At 39.3% G+C, this 15,897-nt stretch overlaps 1 protein-coding gene across 1 annotated transcript in view; it reads right to left on the bottom strand.

Annotated features, from left to right (window-relative positions):
* Nucleotides 1-15,897, bottom strand: part of LOC139961198 (ATP-binding cassette sub-family C member 9-like) — a 31,418-nt gene that overhangs the window by 1,752 nt on the left and 13,769 nt on the right. The window contains exons 16-31 of the mRNA XM_071960202.1: nucleotides 15,662-15,799; nucleotides 13,300-13,576; nucleotides 12,079-12,320; nucleotides 11,320-11,489; nucleotides 10,630-10,699; nucleotides 9,006-9,163; nucleotides 7,977-8,069; nucleotides 7,159-7,261; nucleotides 6,053-6,166; nucleotides 5,205-5,316; nucleotides 4,416-4,546; nucleotides 3,752-3,830; nucleotides 2,973-3,081; nucleotides 1,560-1,663; nucleotides 862-995; nucleotides 327-389 (exon numbers count right to left, since the gene is read on the bottom strand). Of these exons, the coding sequence (XP_071816303.1) occupies nucleotides 327-389; nucleotides 862-995; nucleotides 1,560-1,663; nucleotides 2,973-3,081; nucleotides 3,752-3,830; nucleotides 4,416-4,546; nucleotides 5,205-5,316; nucleotides 6,053-6,166; nucleotides 7,159-7,261; nucleotides 7,977-8,069; nucleotides 9,006-9,163; nucleotides 10,630-10,699; nucleotides 11,320-11,489; nucleotides 12,079-12,320; nucleotides 13,300-13,576; nucleotides 15,662-15,799 (2,097 nt within the window). The remainder of the gene's footprint in view (nucleotides 1-326; nucleotides 390-861; nucleotides 996-1,559; nucleotides 1,664-2,972; nucleotides 3,082-3,751; nucleotides 3,831-4,415; nucleotides 4,547-5,204; nucleotides 5,317-6,052; nucleotides 6,167-7,158; nucleotides 7,262-7,976; nucleotides 8,070-9,005; nucleotides 9,164-10,629; nucleotides 10,700-11,319; nucleotides 11,490-12,078; nucleotides 12,321-13,299; nucleotides 13,577-15,661; nucleotides 15,800-15,897) is intronic.

Raw genomic sequence — 15,897 nt, 5'->3', positions numbered from 1 at the left:
GGGGGGGGGGGTGGGGGGAGTTAACGACAAGCATCTTGGTCAGGATAAGGTAATTGCGATAGTTGTGACGATTTGATTTCTCTAATGAGTTATTCAAATGGTATTTGTAATTATAGGAAACCATGTCATTGATAACAGAAATGAAACGATTAACATAAGACACAGTTATAACTGATGACGACAATGAGGGCAAATGACGTCATTGGCACGTGGTAAGATAATGACGATGACGACGATTGTATGTATGTATCGACGACAACAGAGACGGTTATTGGTGACGATGACCACGGTACCGATGACGACAACAACATTGGCTTAATTCTTACCGCAATGGTCAGCACTGTTCGTTTATGGAATGCAGTTGCAACGATCTTCTGTAAAATGGCGTCCTGTGTTTAAAATACAAAAGATATAATCAACAGTTTGCAGGTGTATTTAACGGAAATGATTTGGGAAAAACTGGTTGCGTGCAATTATTAAAATTACACAACCTTATTAAATTTCCCCGCCAGATACAATATTAGCATAAAACCGTCCGTACGAGCAACACAACAGTCCCTCCTCCTCCAACCCCACCTCCCTCCCGCCTCCCCTCCCCTAAAATAAAAATAAGCTAGAAATTATAACCTTAGCATTTCATCGTAATAGCAACATTTTCCCGTTTGGTTACATCCACAACTTTTCTATAGATACACATGCCCTTTCACTATTGACCCGGTGGAGAAGTGTGTAGGGGGGGGGGTAGAGATTTAACGAATTTTACTAGGTATTTACTGCCAAGTAATGCAATTAATACAGTAAAATATACAGCAAACTCATATTTTTTAAGATATCGGGAGAAAAATTATATATATAACTCACAGTTTCCATGTCAATAGATGCCGTGGCTTCGTCCATGATTAGGATTTTTGTATCTCGCAAGAATGCCCTTGCTAAGCAAAACAATTGGCGTTGTCCGACACTGAAATTCTCTCCTCCCTCGCTCACTTCAGCGTCTGAAAAAAGAGAACGTACGAGAATGAAATAACGAGCAACTTAAAGATGTTTAATACCACTGAAGTACTGGGATGGTTGGATTGGGGCTGGGTATCATTGAAGTACTGAGAAGGGGGTGGATTGGGGTGGGTATATATCATTGAATACTGAGAAGGGGTGGATTGGGGTGGGTATATATATCATTGAATACTGAGAAGGGGGTGGATTGGGGTGTGTACTTACCATGGAATACTGAGAATGGGGTGGATTGGGGTGTGTATCATGTGATACTGAGATGAGGGTGGGTTGGGGTGTGTATCATGTGATACTGAGATGAGGGTGGATTGGGGTGTGTATCATGGAATACTGAGATGAGGGTGGATTGGGGTGTGTATCATGGAATACTGCGATGGGGGTGGATTGGGGTGTGTATCATGGAATACTGAGATGGGGTGGATATCATTGAAAACTGAGATGGGGGTGGATTGGGGTGGGTATCATGGTGGAGGTGGATAAGAGGACTGGTCCTGTTTCTTTAGTATTGCGGCGTGTATTACAATTAAGATGTGGATTCATTAACTTACCAAGACCACCATTTAATTTGGCCACTACATTTTTCAGTTGTGCGATCTCAATAGCCTCCCATAGTTTTTCGTCTGTCATTTCACTCAACGGATCTAAATTAAATCTGTGAAGCAACGAACAGATACAACATCATAACTTTGACATCCAAAAGAAAAGATCTTAACCTTATGACTGACGGTCACTTTATACCAACATTGGGAGGAACAGTGCAAGAATGCGATGACCCCTTTTACGAACCCATCGGTCCCTTCACACCTCCCCTCCCCCCTCCCTATACACCCGCTTAACCGCGCTTTCTCGAGAGATACACAAGAATGAAAGAGAGCTGTTATGATTACAAATGTTATAATGAGATAACAATGGATACCGAAGAAAATTTAGCCGTTTCAAGTCTTTTCAGTTTCTTTTTATTCCATTCAATCATTTTGACAATATTTGAACATACAAGTAACTATTTTGAAAGCCATGGGGTGCACGAGAAACGTCATGAGAACATGTTTGGTGCTCTTCTATATCCGGTAAAACACCTTACATCAAGATATATCAGATACAAATAGATATATATATATAGATATAGATATATATATATATATAGATATATATATATATATAGATATATATATAGATATATATAGATATATATAGATATAGATATAGATATATACATACATATATATATGTATATATGTATAGATAAGGTTACTTGACATTGAGTGATCTTCGCAACTTTCATCAAGATTATAATATTATCGGTATGTTGCCTTCAATTATATGAACGTGCTAAAAAAATTAAAACAAGTCAGACCAAAACTTCTTGCACATTCATCTAAGGTCTCACATAGAATCAATCAGATATCTCTACAAGGCAAGTACATTGATTATTGAATAATATAATACAATGATGTAGTCTGAAACAAGAGTGAAGATTATATTATATAGTCTCTCTCGCATATATGTCGTAGGAGGTGATACTGTGTCACCTATAACAATTGTGTATAATAATGTATTTATACAACACCTAATTGTATTCTGGTCATTTGATTGGTCAATTGCTCGTTGATTGCATGCAAAATCCGCTCTATTCCACTCTATGAAATAGAACCATGGGTTATACTTTTTTTTGGTAGCACTTTCTTCAATGGTAAGAGAGCAGAGAAACCTATCTGTTCAAAACAATCTGTTGCATGAGTGCATTTTACCCATCTTAATATAATATGTTGTATAAAACAACTAATGAATGGTTTCCATTCGTGCAATAGTGCAAATGTTTTATTCGTGGAAAAATGTAATTTGTTCCATTCAACTCGGCTGCGCCTCGTTGAATGGAACATTCCATCTTTCAACTCATGAAATATTTGCACTATTGCACTCATAACCATTCATTATTTGTATAATATACGATGTACACCCACCTGATTGAGCCATTGAATAGTACGGGGTCCTGGGGGACGATCGATAATTTACGTCTGAGCTTAGTAAGAGGAATGTGTTTGATGTTCATCCCATCAATATAGATATACCCTTTAAAAGAAGATTGAGAATGTTCAGGTTTAAATCGAACAGGTATTGTCGTAAATAAAACATTAAAAAAGAAGGTAAAATGTAATCACCGATGATACGTATCCTCAAAGACAATGCATATATAATCTTGGGGCGATATGTTATACTCTGTGCAGGCAACATAAGGTTCCAAATATGGTGAACAACACCACGAGAGTGTTTAAAATAACACGAAATACTAATATAAATATACCGTAGATCTACCTAAACGCTCGTCAGGTTAAAATGTCGATTTCGTTTAGGGACGGAGGCAAAGAGGGTTTGTACCAAAAATACAAAATAAACGAGCGGTATACGTTCCAAATTGACGAATTTCAGCAATCTTGTCACCTTCCAAAATGAGGACAAAATTGTCCCGTTTCAAACATCTTCTTTTTTTTTTATCATAAGAGAAAGAAACTTCGTATAGAGGTCTCATAGGGTGAGCCTAAGATAGGATATGGGTGGGTGGTTGGGTGGGTGGGGTTCGGGGTTTGGAACGGAATATGGTTATCAAACAGTTATACTTTACAAATAAGAAAAGTTACAATATCCGGTAGAGGAGAAAGGTTAAAGCTACAAGATTCCCCGTCAAAGGTTTTGACAAGCAGCGCGTCTAGGAATGAAAACTCAATATTTGTTTTTGTCTTACCTGAAAATATGTCTATGATCTTAAAAAGAGACAACGTCATAGAAGATTTTCCACTTCCTGTTCTGCCACAAATGCCAATCTGTAGAATAAGCATAAAGTTGTCTCTTTCAGGTAAATCCTATCGTGGAGCTGCATATAATTGTGACAATATATCTGAAAGAACTTATACTCTCTCTATATAAAATCACAGTATCTCCCTAATATCTAACTATACATATATATATATCCATTAGTGTATCAACCTCACCCACTAGGACATTTAGGACACTGATATAAGGGAATAATTGTGTACAGAGAATAACACGAAATTTACCCATTGACCCAACGTCAAACTTTGAAGCTTTGTATTCAAATGTATTCATTGTATTTTTGAAATGTGTTCATTACAATTGTGACGATACATAAAGAAAAACACGCCACACTATCAATATATAGTGCTGGATATATCTAATTGTAGACCCGTATCCGCATAGTGATACGGGTACACAGCGTATATCGCTGTGTAAGTTATAATTTTTATCGATTCTGTACCCTTTTGCAAAATCAGTAAAACATGGTTACGGGCCTCGTCAGTTGGTTACCTGACCAAAAGTTTAAAAACAACAACAACAACAACAACTAGCCCCCCCCCCACCCCGCCCCCCCCAAAAAAACAGTACGGTACCTTCTCTTCCGGTTTAAAGGTCAAACTGACATTTTTCAAGACTGGGTCGAGGTCTTGGTCATATCGGACCCAGATACGGTCCAGAACTATCTCTCCTTGGTCGGGCCAAATACTGGGAGGATCCACAATTCCTGTTATTCGAGGGAAGAATATTGTCATTATGTACTATATACAAAACAACTTTAACTATCAAAGCTCATTGCAAACTAGCTATACGGCAAATTATTCATTGAATTCATCATACATATAAAGCACATTCTAAAACCAAACGATTCTTTGAAGAATGCAAAAAGAAAGAATTTCACGGGAATTCATTTTGGGGCTTTAATCGTTTGTCATGAGAGTTTCACGTAATTAGAACTGACGTCAGGTCATCAAAAGGAATAATGAATTGCACACATTTTTCCGACATTACTTCAAATTCTCACTTTATTCCATGCAGGTACTAAGGAGTGACGGTAAAACAGATCAAGCGGCGTAACTAGAATAGTTTGCACCCGGGCGGATCCTTCCTTTGTCACCCCGTGCAGGGGATACCGTCCTTGCAGAGGGGATTTTTATTTATTTATTTATGTAATGTGGCTTAGATGCTTTATGAGGTGGCTTTGGCAAAGCTTTGTACTGATTTTATGTTTAGGAATTCTCATTCATTGGTGAATGTTTCTTTATTGTTTTTTTTTGGGGGGGGGGCTGAGGTTTGGCATGTCCCTGATCGACCGAAACCAAGGGCGGACCACTCCTGCCCCCGCTTAGTATATACGCCACTGGATTTGTTCGTGTAATACCCACCGTCGTACTCCTCGGATGGCAGGTCGTCATAATAATCGAGCCGTTCCACTGCGTTCATCGACATCTCTATCTCCGCCGCATTACTCACGATGGTACTAAATTGGGTACAAGCCTGGGGTGGGGGAAGTGAAAGACACAAAACAAAACAGAAATAATATGGTTGACAAATATTTGTAAACCAAAGTAACTGTATCTATTTAACCCACCTACTACCCCCACTTCCCTCCAACAATACCTCGCGTTACACACACAAACAACCTCATACTCGCACACACCATTATGTCCATTCGCATATGATGCAATGCAAGTTTCGCTGTATATTGGGTGTATCAATTAGATTAGAATAAGTTTTATATCCGAGTCCCCTTCCCCTTCCCCGCCCCCTCCCCTCCCCCTCCATATAGCCCTGTGGTCTGATTCTGTTCCCATATGAAAGCTCGAAATCGATAACTGTTAGATGTCGACATCTAACTGCAGTGATGCGAACATTTTAGTTTATAGCTTACTTTATGCTGCGGTATAATACTTCAAGTTTGGTAAGTGAACTTCGAATCGACTATACCGCCCATATCGTCCGTTGAACAATGCCACGTGAGGAATCCAGTCAAACAATCTTAACTTATAATGTAGACAACATAATCATTACTTCCTTCTCACTGTACATTAGAGCATTAAAACATGATTTACTGGCAAATATGTAGCAGTTTACTGGCAAAATGTAGCAGTTTACATGCAACGTTCAAGGTTGACCAGCGAATAGCTGATGTCGAGTAATGAGCCTTGGATAGAGATGTTGGGGGAATGGGAGGGGGTGGGGCAGTGACGACGGGCGTTCTAGATCTACTCACATTAAGCATGGAGGAAAGAGCCAGTCCAACAGATCCGGCGAGAATGGCGCCTCCTTTCGACAAAATTAGTAACAAGATCCCAATGACCATAAAGAGAAGGTTACTGAGTAAGGCCTGTTGGGGAGGAAAATTTCAAATATCACGTATAAGAGTGTCACGCTGCTTCACAGATTTTCTTCCAGAGAAAAGTCAAAACAGGAAAGTAAATGAGAAGAAAAGCCCTCATTTTAACTGCCAAATGTTGAGCAATGTTGAAAAAGATACCTGGGCCCAAATCCTGATGTTTTATGGTTTTTCTGACACATTTTTGACAGTTGCCGGAATAAAAAAATACATTAAACAAAAGTACTTATGATGGCACAGAATAATGTCACATAGTAATGAAATCAGGGAACGAGGGTATATGCAAGGAAACTGAGGAGAAAGAAACTCCTTGACCAGGATAAAAAGGAATAACTTCCAGATTCAAAATAATATCACATATATAGTTATGAAATCAGGAACGAGTACATGCAAGCAAACTTGAGAGAACAAAACTCCTTGACCCGCCGCTTACTTGCAGAAGAAGAACGGATAACTTACATATTGTTATATTTTGTTTGTAATTTGAAGGATGTATTATGCCATGAAACCATACAGAGGAATTGAGCTGGTTTAGGGTTATTTGTATAGAGAGGAGGAGTGCATGTACAACCCCATGCACAAAATAAATAAATAAGAAAGATCAAAAAGTAGTTATGAACACAAAATAATTGTGCGTTTAGACATATAATTATATAATTTAATTTATAGTCTAAATATGCCTCAAAATGCAAATTTGTATTTGTTTATGTTTTATATTATTTTAGGAATGGACCGCCAGCTCCCCCCCCCCCAACCCTCCATGTGACCCCATGGTCACACCTCCTTTTGTACTGGAACCCTGTTACCGCACTTATTTAATACAGTCTCCTTTTTATGCTTTTCAATGCTGAATTACTATTCAAGTTAACGTACTGGTTTAAAAAAAAAAAAAATAACAAAACACATACACACACACAAATAAAAACAGTGTATATGCGTCACTAATCAGCCATCTTCTAATTGACCTCTGAACTTTAACTCACCAATTGAATAGTTAACCAGACGTTAGACATGGTTCGGAACAGGCCAACGAGGGCGCTCCGATCAATTCTTCGGAACGACTCTTCAGAGAATTGAGCTTGGTAGCTGTTAAAAAGGTAGAAATCGAATGATAGTCAAAACAAACCTCATTAATTAAACGACTTATTTCAATTTAATGAATTAAATTACATGTAATCACATTCAAATATCATTTTGATAATCGATATTGTTGACATCATCCACTCTATATAGGAAACCACTTTGTTCTGTTATATGTGTGTTAAGATAAAAACAATAAAATGTACCTTTGTTTTCTTTTAATAATTTAGAGTGATGACTTAAACGATTTTATTGTATCGCATGAGTCAATAGATTAGAACACATATGAAAGAAGTGAGTATTTTTTTTTTGTCCACTTTTTTTAATTAAGATTTATATATATAGCTGCAGTAAACAATTAACGTAGCAAAAACAACATGCATAATATACATCAGAAAATTACACATGGCATAAAGTTACAACTGGGTCGCAAAACGATTACAGTTCAAGGTATAAATGACTCCATTTTTTTTCGAAATGTTATTCAAAATATTGTGTTATTTTTTTGTTATCCAGAGTAGCTACAGTAACAGTAAGAGGTAGTGATTCCCTCAACAACAAAAAATCGGTGTTTCCAGAAGAATCCACTGTAAGCATTGATTTTTGTTCTCTAAAAATTCCATATCAATATCAGCCAGAAATGCAAGTATATTGTACCATTGTTCCAGAAATTGTGCAACTAACAAAGTTTTACATTGGAATTTTTTATCATTAACTTTACCCGTAAGCTCTTATGGTGGGCAAACCAGACAACGTTTCTGAGAAATGATTGTAAACAGGAGACAGGGAAATGCTCTCCAGTCTCTTCATCTCCCTGTCCAAGAAAAGAAAAGAAAAGGCAAAGGTTCATCGTATATGAAAATTGGAAAGGTATCTGGAGAAATGGAAGATTCGTAACGGCAAAAGTGGAGGCGCCTAAGGGGTGGGGCGGTGAGGGAGGGCAGTGGGCATTTCCAAACCATATGCTTATCTTGCCTCAAGTTACCCCTACCCCCTCCCCCTGTGTCTTCCAAAATTTGTCTGCGATGTGCACTTTATGAAGGTACGTCTTTGCACTTCCAACACCCCCCCCCCACCCCAACTGTTAAGCCTGCCATCCACTTGCCCCATTCGATCGGAAATTCTGGTGACGCCACTGGAAAAACGACATTTATAGAAAGTTAAAAAAAAGTCACCCATTTTCAGCTTTCTTTTTACTGCTTATACACAAAGCCTTGTACCTATCGTTTTAAAGTTAATTATATCTTTATCAACACATGCTTCATGGGAGAAAGTATTGTACGTTGTCGTTTTTTTTTTTTTCATATGCCCCCAGTTATATTTGGGTTTTCCGTTAAAGGCATGCATTGAAGACTCGCTTGAAATCGCGTGCGGCCATCTGAAAAAGTGAACTTTCTGTTGCTTGCAAGTGACGTTTTTTCGTGTCGCTACAAAATGCAGACAGTGATACCTTGTTATCTTTAGCTGGACCTGAGATGTCCATCGCTGTATGTTTGTACACTGTGCTGTGGGTATTGACCGCAGCTGTATGTACTGACTGTACACTAGTGTCTAATTACCGACGGTATAGCGAGTTGTGTGTGCATGTTTTCTGGGATCGATGGTGGTGTCTAACACTTCTGTTACACCTCTGTTAGACGTTTCTTTTTGCGCGAGTCTGGAAAGGACTAAACTGAGCCCATGCATGCACATATAACCGTGATTTATATATCTTTTGTGAGATCGTCATATACCTTGAAATCGTACTAACCTTGTAGACGTCAGGTAGTATTGAGTGACGTAGAGGAAGAAGAAGAAAAATGGCAGCAGCAAAACGAAGAAGAATTGAGCTACGAGGGCATTGACGAGAACACCACCAACGACGTAAAGGAAAGTCATTATAAATATAGATATCTGTAATCCTAACTCCTGTAAACAGAATGAAAAGAAGAAACAAAAAAAATTTAAAAAAGGTACTTTTTGTTTGAATCAAAAACGTGATGTAACGATTGGGTTATTATTATTAGAATTTGTGAATCGATGTACTGAGAGGCTAAACTAAATAATTAACCCTACAAGGAGGAATATCTGAAACATAAACTATATAGAAAACTTACGGAAAGAGGGGTAAGGTGTGGGGATAGGAGTCGGGGTGGGGGTAGGGGGTAGGTGGATGTGTACAGCACTCAGTCCCTTTCAACGTTACGCTAAATTAATTAGTAGTAATAAGCACATACAACCTTGCGTTTAGACTAAATAATAAACTTAATCGTATATGTCGCATAACGCACAATCCATTAAAAGTCTATTTTTTTTTCTCTCTGGGAGGACACCCATGCATACCCAGATGTCCCTGAATTGGGATTTGTCTCCAACAACCCACAGCCAAACCCTACTCATTTAGATTCCGCCCCTGTGTAACTACTGGGCGTCACCCATATGCCCCTGAGTTGGGATTTGTCTCCAACAACCCACGGCCAAACCCTACTCATTTAGATTCCGCCCCTGTGTAACTCCTGGGCGTCACCCGCATGCCCCTGAATTGGAATTTGTCTCCAACAACCCACGGCCAAACCCTACTCATTTAGATTCCGCCCCTGTGTAACTCCTGGGCGTCACCCGCATGCCCCTGAATTGGAATTTGTCTCCAACAACCCACGGCCAAACCCTAGAATCCGCCCCTGTGTAACTCCTGGGCGTCACCCACATGCCCCTGAATTGGAATTTGTCTCCAACAACCCACGGCCAAACCCTAGAATCCGCCCCTGTGTAAATCCTGGGCGTCACCCACATGCCCCTGAATTGGGATTTGTCTCCAACAACCCACGGCCAAACCCTTCTCATTTAGAATCCGCCCCTGTGTAACTCCTGGGCGTCACCCACATGCCCTTGAATTGGGATTTGTCTCCAACAACCCACGGCCAAACCCTCCTCGTTTAGAATCCGCCCTGTATAACCCCTGGGCGTCACCCACATGCCCCTGAATTGGGATTTGTCTCCAACAACCCACGGCCAAACCCTACTCATTAAGAATCTGACCCTCGGGAAAATGATGCCAAACCATAACATGTCAATAATGCAGTTCATTTTTATTCAGTAAACAATACAAGTATCAAAAATGCAAATGATAGCAAGTAATTGATTGATTTAATTAATTAATTGTATTCGAATCTCAAATCTCGTTCGACAAATGACCATTTCACTAATACAGATTTGCGGGTTTTTTAAACATTTTTTTAAAAACTATTTATGAATTATAGCTTCAGAAATTTCTCTCCGAGAGGTATGTGATTGTATTTTACATACTTTCCATTGCATATAGTCGCATTAGTTCTATTTCTTTCTTTCCAACTAGTGAACATTTAGGAGAGCTACTCAGAGAACTATGTACCAACCTGATCAATTTTGTCCAAATCTGCCGAGAATCGATTCATTATTCGACCGCTTGGAGTTGTGTCAAAAAACCTGAAAATGAATTTAAAATAAATTTGAAAAATGAAGGAGCGAGGGAGTTGGGTTGGGTAGGAAAAAGTGTTGGATAGAATAATCAACATGAGATAAAAAACGAGCAGAATAGTTAATATTCTGGTTGTTTATCACAATATCTGAAGATCTTGAAAGCTGAATATCCTGAAAACCAGCTATAAACATTAATATCACTGTAGCGTTCGTTTTTTCTCGGATTTTGGCATATCAAGACTTAACGTTTGCCTTAATGTCATCCTTTAATGTTATTCAAGCACCGGATCTATTTATGCAAATTAGGTCAGGTCAATCAGGCTAGGTGAAGAATACTAAGTAAGTACGTCTGCTTTGGCCGTGTTAGACCTATATATTGCCCTAAATGTTGACCATTGTTTGAAAAAACAAAAGATACACGGATCAAGTGCCGACCTACACGCCACAACCCTTTTGCCACTGTCCCTTTGGCGCTTTCCTTAAGCCCCGCCCCTATTTTCCTAACGTCATTACCCCCAATAACCCACTGGTTTCACAAGACAAAGAAACATAGCCCAAATTTAGTTGTGTGTGTGTGTCATGTGAAGTGTAACTTTCGAGACCAAACAGCCGTTTCTAGTACATACCTTAATGGAGAACGTAGTACTGATGTAATACTGTTGTCATGGAATTTGACACCAGCAGTCAGAACTGACCAGTAAACCGACAAACCACCTACGAGGTTCGCGAACAATGCCGTGAATGAAATGAGACTGTAGAAACCAGTATAGAAGCCGTTGCTATAACTGCTTAGATCCTGTCAATGAAAACCAATACGAAGAAGTTGGGACGAAAATGGTAGAAACAGTGAATGACAACAACAACATCGAAACACTTACGCCTGAAGCAGATCTGATTGACTGCTAACAAAACTGAACTACAAGGCAGAAGTTTTCCGCCATCAAATATGCTTCAACAGAAACTATTTTATTTATTTCTGACATTTGCGATGCCACAAGACATAAGTCTGTCTTCTGTTCCAAACGAACATCAACAACCATCCCAGACCTACCACACTCTCATATAGCAGGTATTCAGCCTAGCTTATTTTTCAATGTTAAGAATACGAGCTGATTTATAGTGAAATACGTTATGAAATTCGTAAAAATTATTATCATTTTCTAAACGAGATGCAAACGCACGTCTTTTACAGATAACAAAAACTCTTTCGCAGGAAGCAAAAAGATAAAAAATATATATACGGGACAAATTTAAGTAACCTCTTCAATTAAATTTTAATTCCTCTTAAAGATATAAGATAAACTTAAGGATGTCGAAGTTAACCTCGCAACTAACTTGGCTAATAGTAACATCAATATGGCTGATGAAATTAACGTAGTACGTACCCCTTCATCAATGGCATCTTGACCACTTTGAGACCAAAGGCTTATCCAATACTGCCCAAACACACCAGTAAACAAAACGACCACATTGGTAATTATGGTAAGAGCAACAGAGAAAACCCCCGCCTTTGCTAGAAAGTTGAAGTATGTCTTCCAGGGTATTGATCCAGTCTGTCTCTCCTCCATTTGAATCAATCTGCCTCTGTTCGGATTGTCCTCCTCCTCCAATGCTTTCGAGGTAAGTTCTGTGAAAAAAAAGGACATTTCGAAAGCGGTTACTAAATTAATGGCCTCTCATATTTCAGAGGTGAAACTGTTATATGGCTAAACCGAAGATACTATTCAAAACCTGTACGTAAGGATGGGATATGTGGTGGGCGATGGTGGGCGACGGTGGGCGATGGTGGGTGGCGGTGGGGTGGTGGGAAAGAATGATTTCAATGGGAATTGTGATGAACACGTTCATTGCTACTCTTCACAATGTGTACTCCGTAAGGTATTAAGTGTGCGAACGTTTGTGGGTGGGTGTGTCCTTTGATTCGTTCGCTAAATAATGAATCCTACATGAGGTCGTTGTAGCTTACACTGCTCACACAATTCGCTTTTGATGCGATACAGATTGAAACCTTATAGTCCTGCATTCGATTGATATTGTCAGCTTTTCACTTTGTTTTATATCATGTATAACGTCTCTTTGGTCAGACACATATACCTCGTTATGCTGTGTCAGTGTATAACATATAATTATTTCTGACACGACATTTGATACTAAAACGTACGGTTATTCAATCTAAAGAAATTGGTCACTTCATCCAAAAGGATCGAACTGACATAAACTTGGTAAAATAATTATTCGAGTACCAGATTCCAGTAACGTAGAGTAAAAACGGGAAAGGTTACATTATGTAGGTGGTAGCTCTACAACAGAATATGGACACGTAAATGGTACAAAGCTGCATGTAGCTGTTTTGATTTAATACTACCATGATTTCGGACTTAATTAATTTTAATGATATCACGGTCCTCGGCGGATCTTCCGCAGATTAGCTTCAGAATGATCACTATATACAGCAAGCCTTAACTGAATCAACACAACAAGCACTTGCAACACCTCATTACCGCAAGTTTGCACTCGCACGTTTGTAGTATTACAATCCAATCTAACAGGACGATCTTATCGTAGACCGTTGGGTACAATATATCGCGATGTTGGCCGAAACTCACCGGCTAAATCGGAGACAGGAACATCCTCCAATCCTTCTACTGAGCTTACAGAAGACAAACGCCTATATCGTTCCTCTTTAGCATGCTCTGATATTTGTCTGATGAGCCGGACCCTCTCTTCCGTTTTCTTCTGTTCTGCCTCTTGTTGCTGTTCTTCCTCCTCGTTCACCTCCGCATTGATCATTCCCTGCCACAGACTCCAGAGAGTAGGATCTGATTTTTTAATTTGAGCCGGTGATCCCTGAGTCAATATGGTTCCATCTTTCATTACTATGATCTGTCCACATAAAAACAAAAACAAAAATAGAGAGAGAGTATGAACCGTTTGTATAGTATCAGCCTCTCGGTGCAATGAGAGCAATACTTGAGCAAAATAGATGAACAAAGACACCAAGGTAAGACCCTATGGCCTTGTCAGCATTAAACTATCTGCGTGTGAAGCGAACGTAAGGCGGGAGGGGGGAGGGGGTGGGAGGGAGGGAGAGATTTTAGGTGATCAACAATAGTTTTAGATGTGGCACAATGTACAAAAAAAAAACATTAATACAAATATGTATACGTGTATGGGTGTGTGTTCGTGTGTGAAGCGAGCGGAAGAGATTGGCGGGAAGGGGGTGGGATAGTCTCCAAATGTGGCACAGTGAACAATAATGCGCTGTTTTTACGATTTTTTAAGTGTGATTATCGTCTAACGGTGACTTGCCAACAACTGACATACTAATCCCATTTATCAGTAGCAGCGCAGAATATAAAATATATCAAAAAGCACGTAGCATTCGCATTTTTCCTTTCCTAAGATCATAAATAGTTTAAAAGTGACGTCATTTCTTGAAAACGTCTTCGTCATTCGCCCCACAGGCTCTTTACGTTTCTCTTATGTTTTATTTATTTATTTATTTATTTTTGCTCTATGTTTCTTTCACTTTTCCTTCGTGTCAATTTGCATAATTGCATATTTGTGCAAAGGGGCGGGCGTAGCCAGCTGTAAATCACAATTGCTTCCGGCTTCCTCCGTCCACTTCTCAATGCTTCCTTTCCTCCCCCCCCCCTCTATATGCATCCCCGTTCCCCCTCTCTCTCCTCCACTTTGTGAGATCAGCTCACCTGTACATGGTCACATTACCAATGTAAAAGGACTGAGAGGAATTGGATAAAAACTTGATTTCGTTTTCGTGCCCAGACTCCCTCCCCACCTCCTGCAATGTTTGACTTACTTTAAAAGGTATAAGTATCGACAAATACTGTGATCGAGTGGGAAATGAACAGCTGAAAGCAAACTATAACAGCAAATGCAACCAACTACGTTATTACGTTTCTTCAAGCCATATTAACGTGAGCTAACATGAAACTATACGTATACCGATAGTGAAAGTGACCGAGGGACGAGACCTATATCAATAGCAAATAATGTCTCTCGTTTAAATTTTTTGTAGTTGACAAGGAATGGATCGCGGCAGAAAAGTTAAGAACATGAACAACAATGCTACAATAACATTACAGCCAAAAAATGAAGAAAAAAGGCAGTACGTACCCTTGTGGTACAATCAAAGCGTTATAAAAAAAAATTGTTTATAAGTCGATGTAATTCACAACAGGTGTTAAAAAAGTAATGGTCTTCAAAGCTTTGTTAAAAATCGAATATACATGACTTCAAATGAATATTATAGCACCGATGCTGCAGTTTTATCACCCAACTTTACTAAGAGACTTGTATTTTTACGACGAGTGATTTTACATATATGAACTTCCTGAAAGATATGAGCTTCAAGACGTTTTTTTTTTCACTGGTTGAGAAGTTTATTACCGAAGATACATCTTTAGAAATCTCAAGAGAGACAGCACATGCTCTGGTATGTACTGAGTAGCCCTAGTACCCTCCAATTGGAAAGCACCCCTACTTGCCTAAATATGTGCAAATGTGTAAATTACAAACTGTTTATGACACCAATGGTGTAAATAACAAGATTTATGCGACGAGAAAACATACAAACGTGTATTTATTCCTAGAGGAATTAAGGGAAACGAGCTGGAATTATAGAGGGTGACTATAGGAGGGCTCTGAACTTGACCACGAGGGGCAGGAGAGGGAGTAATCAGACTTGAGGTCTGAAGGGGGGGGGGTCAGACGCGTGTACAGTATTCCAAAGGTGTATGTATGTGTGTGTGTAAGGGGGTGGGGGGGTGATTGTAAATTTCCCGTTACTGATTTAGGTAGGGCCATAAACCTTTATGGAAGGGCCAGAGGCGTATGAAGGCTTTCTATAAAGGAGGATATGGGGTTGGTCCTGCATGGGGTCGTTGAAGCCGAACCGCATGCAGTGTCGAAGATGATGATATGGTTTAAAATGTATCATTCACTCACATTGTCAGCCTTTTCGATGTACTTCAGTTGATGAGTTACCAATATGACGGTGCGATTCTCTCCTCCTAACCAAAGTTTGATTCCATCTTGAAATACTTGAGCGCCAACGTGAGAATCAAGGGCAGACAGTGGATCATCCTATACGACAGACAAAGAAGAAGAAGAAGAAGGAGGAAAAAATAGAACGAAATGAAACATAAATACTCCTGAATAAAAATGAGACCGACATATAAAAC

This window comes from Apostichopus japonicus, chromosome 20 (assembly GCF_037975245.1).
Source record: "Apostichopus japonicus isolate 1M-3 chromosome 20, ASM3797524v1, whole genome shotgun sequence".
In the NCBI taxonomy this organism is placed as follows: Eukaryota; Metazoa; Echinodermata; class Holothuroidea; order Aspidochirotida; family Stichopodidae; genus Apostichopus; species Apostichopus japonicus.
Note: the sequence above shows the minus strand (reverse complement) of the source record. Positions and strands in the feature narration are given on the sequence as shown.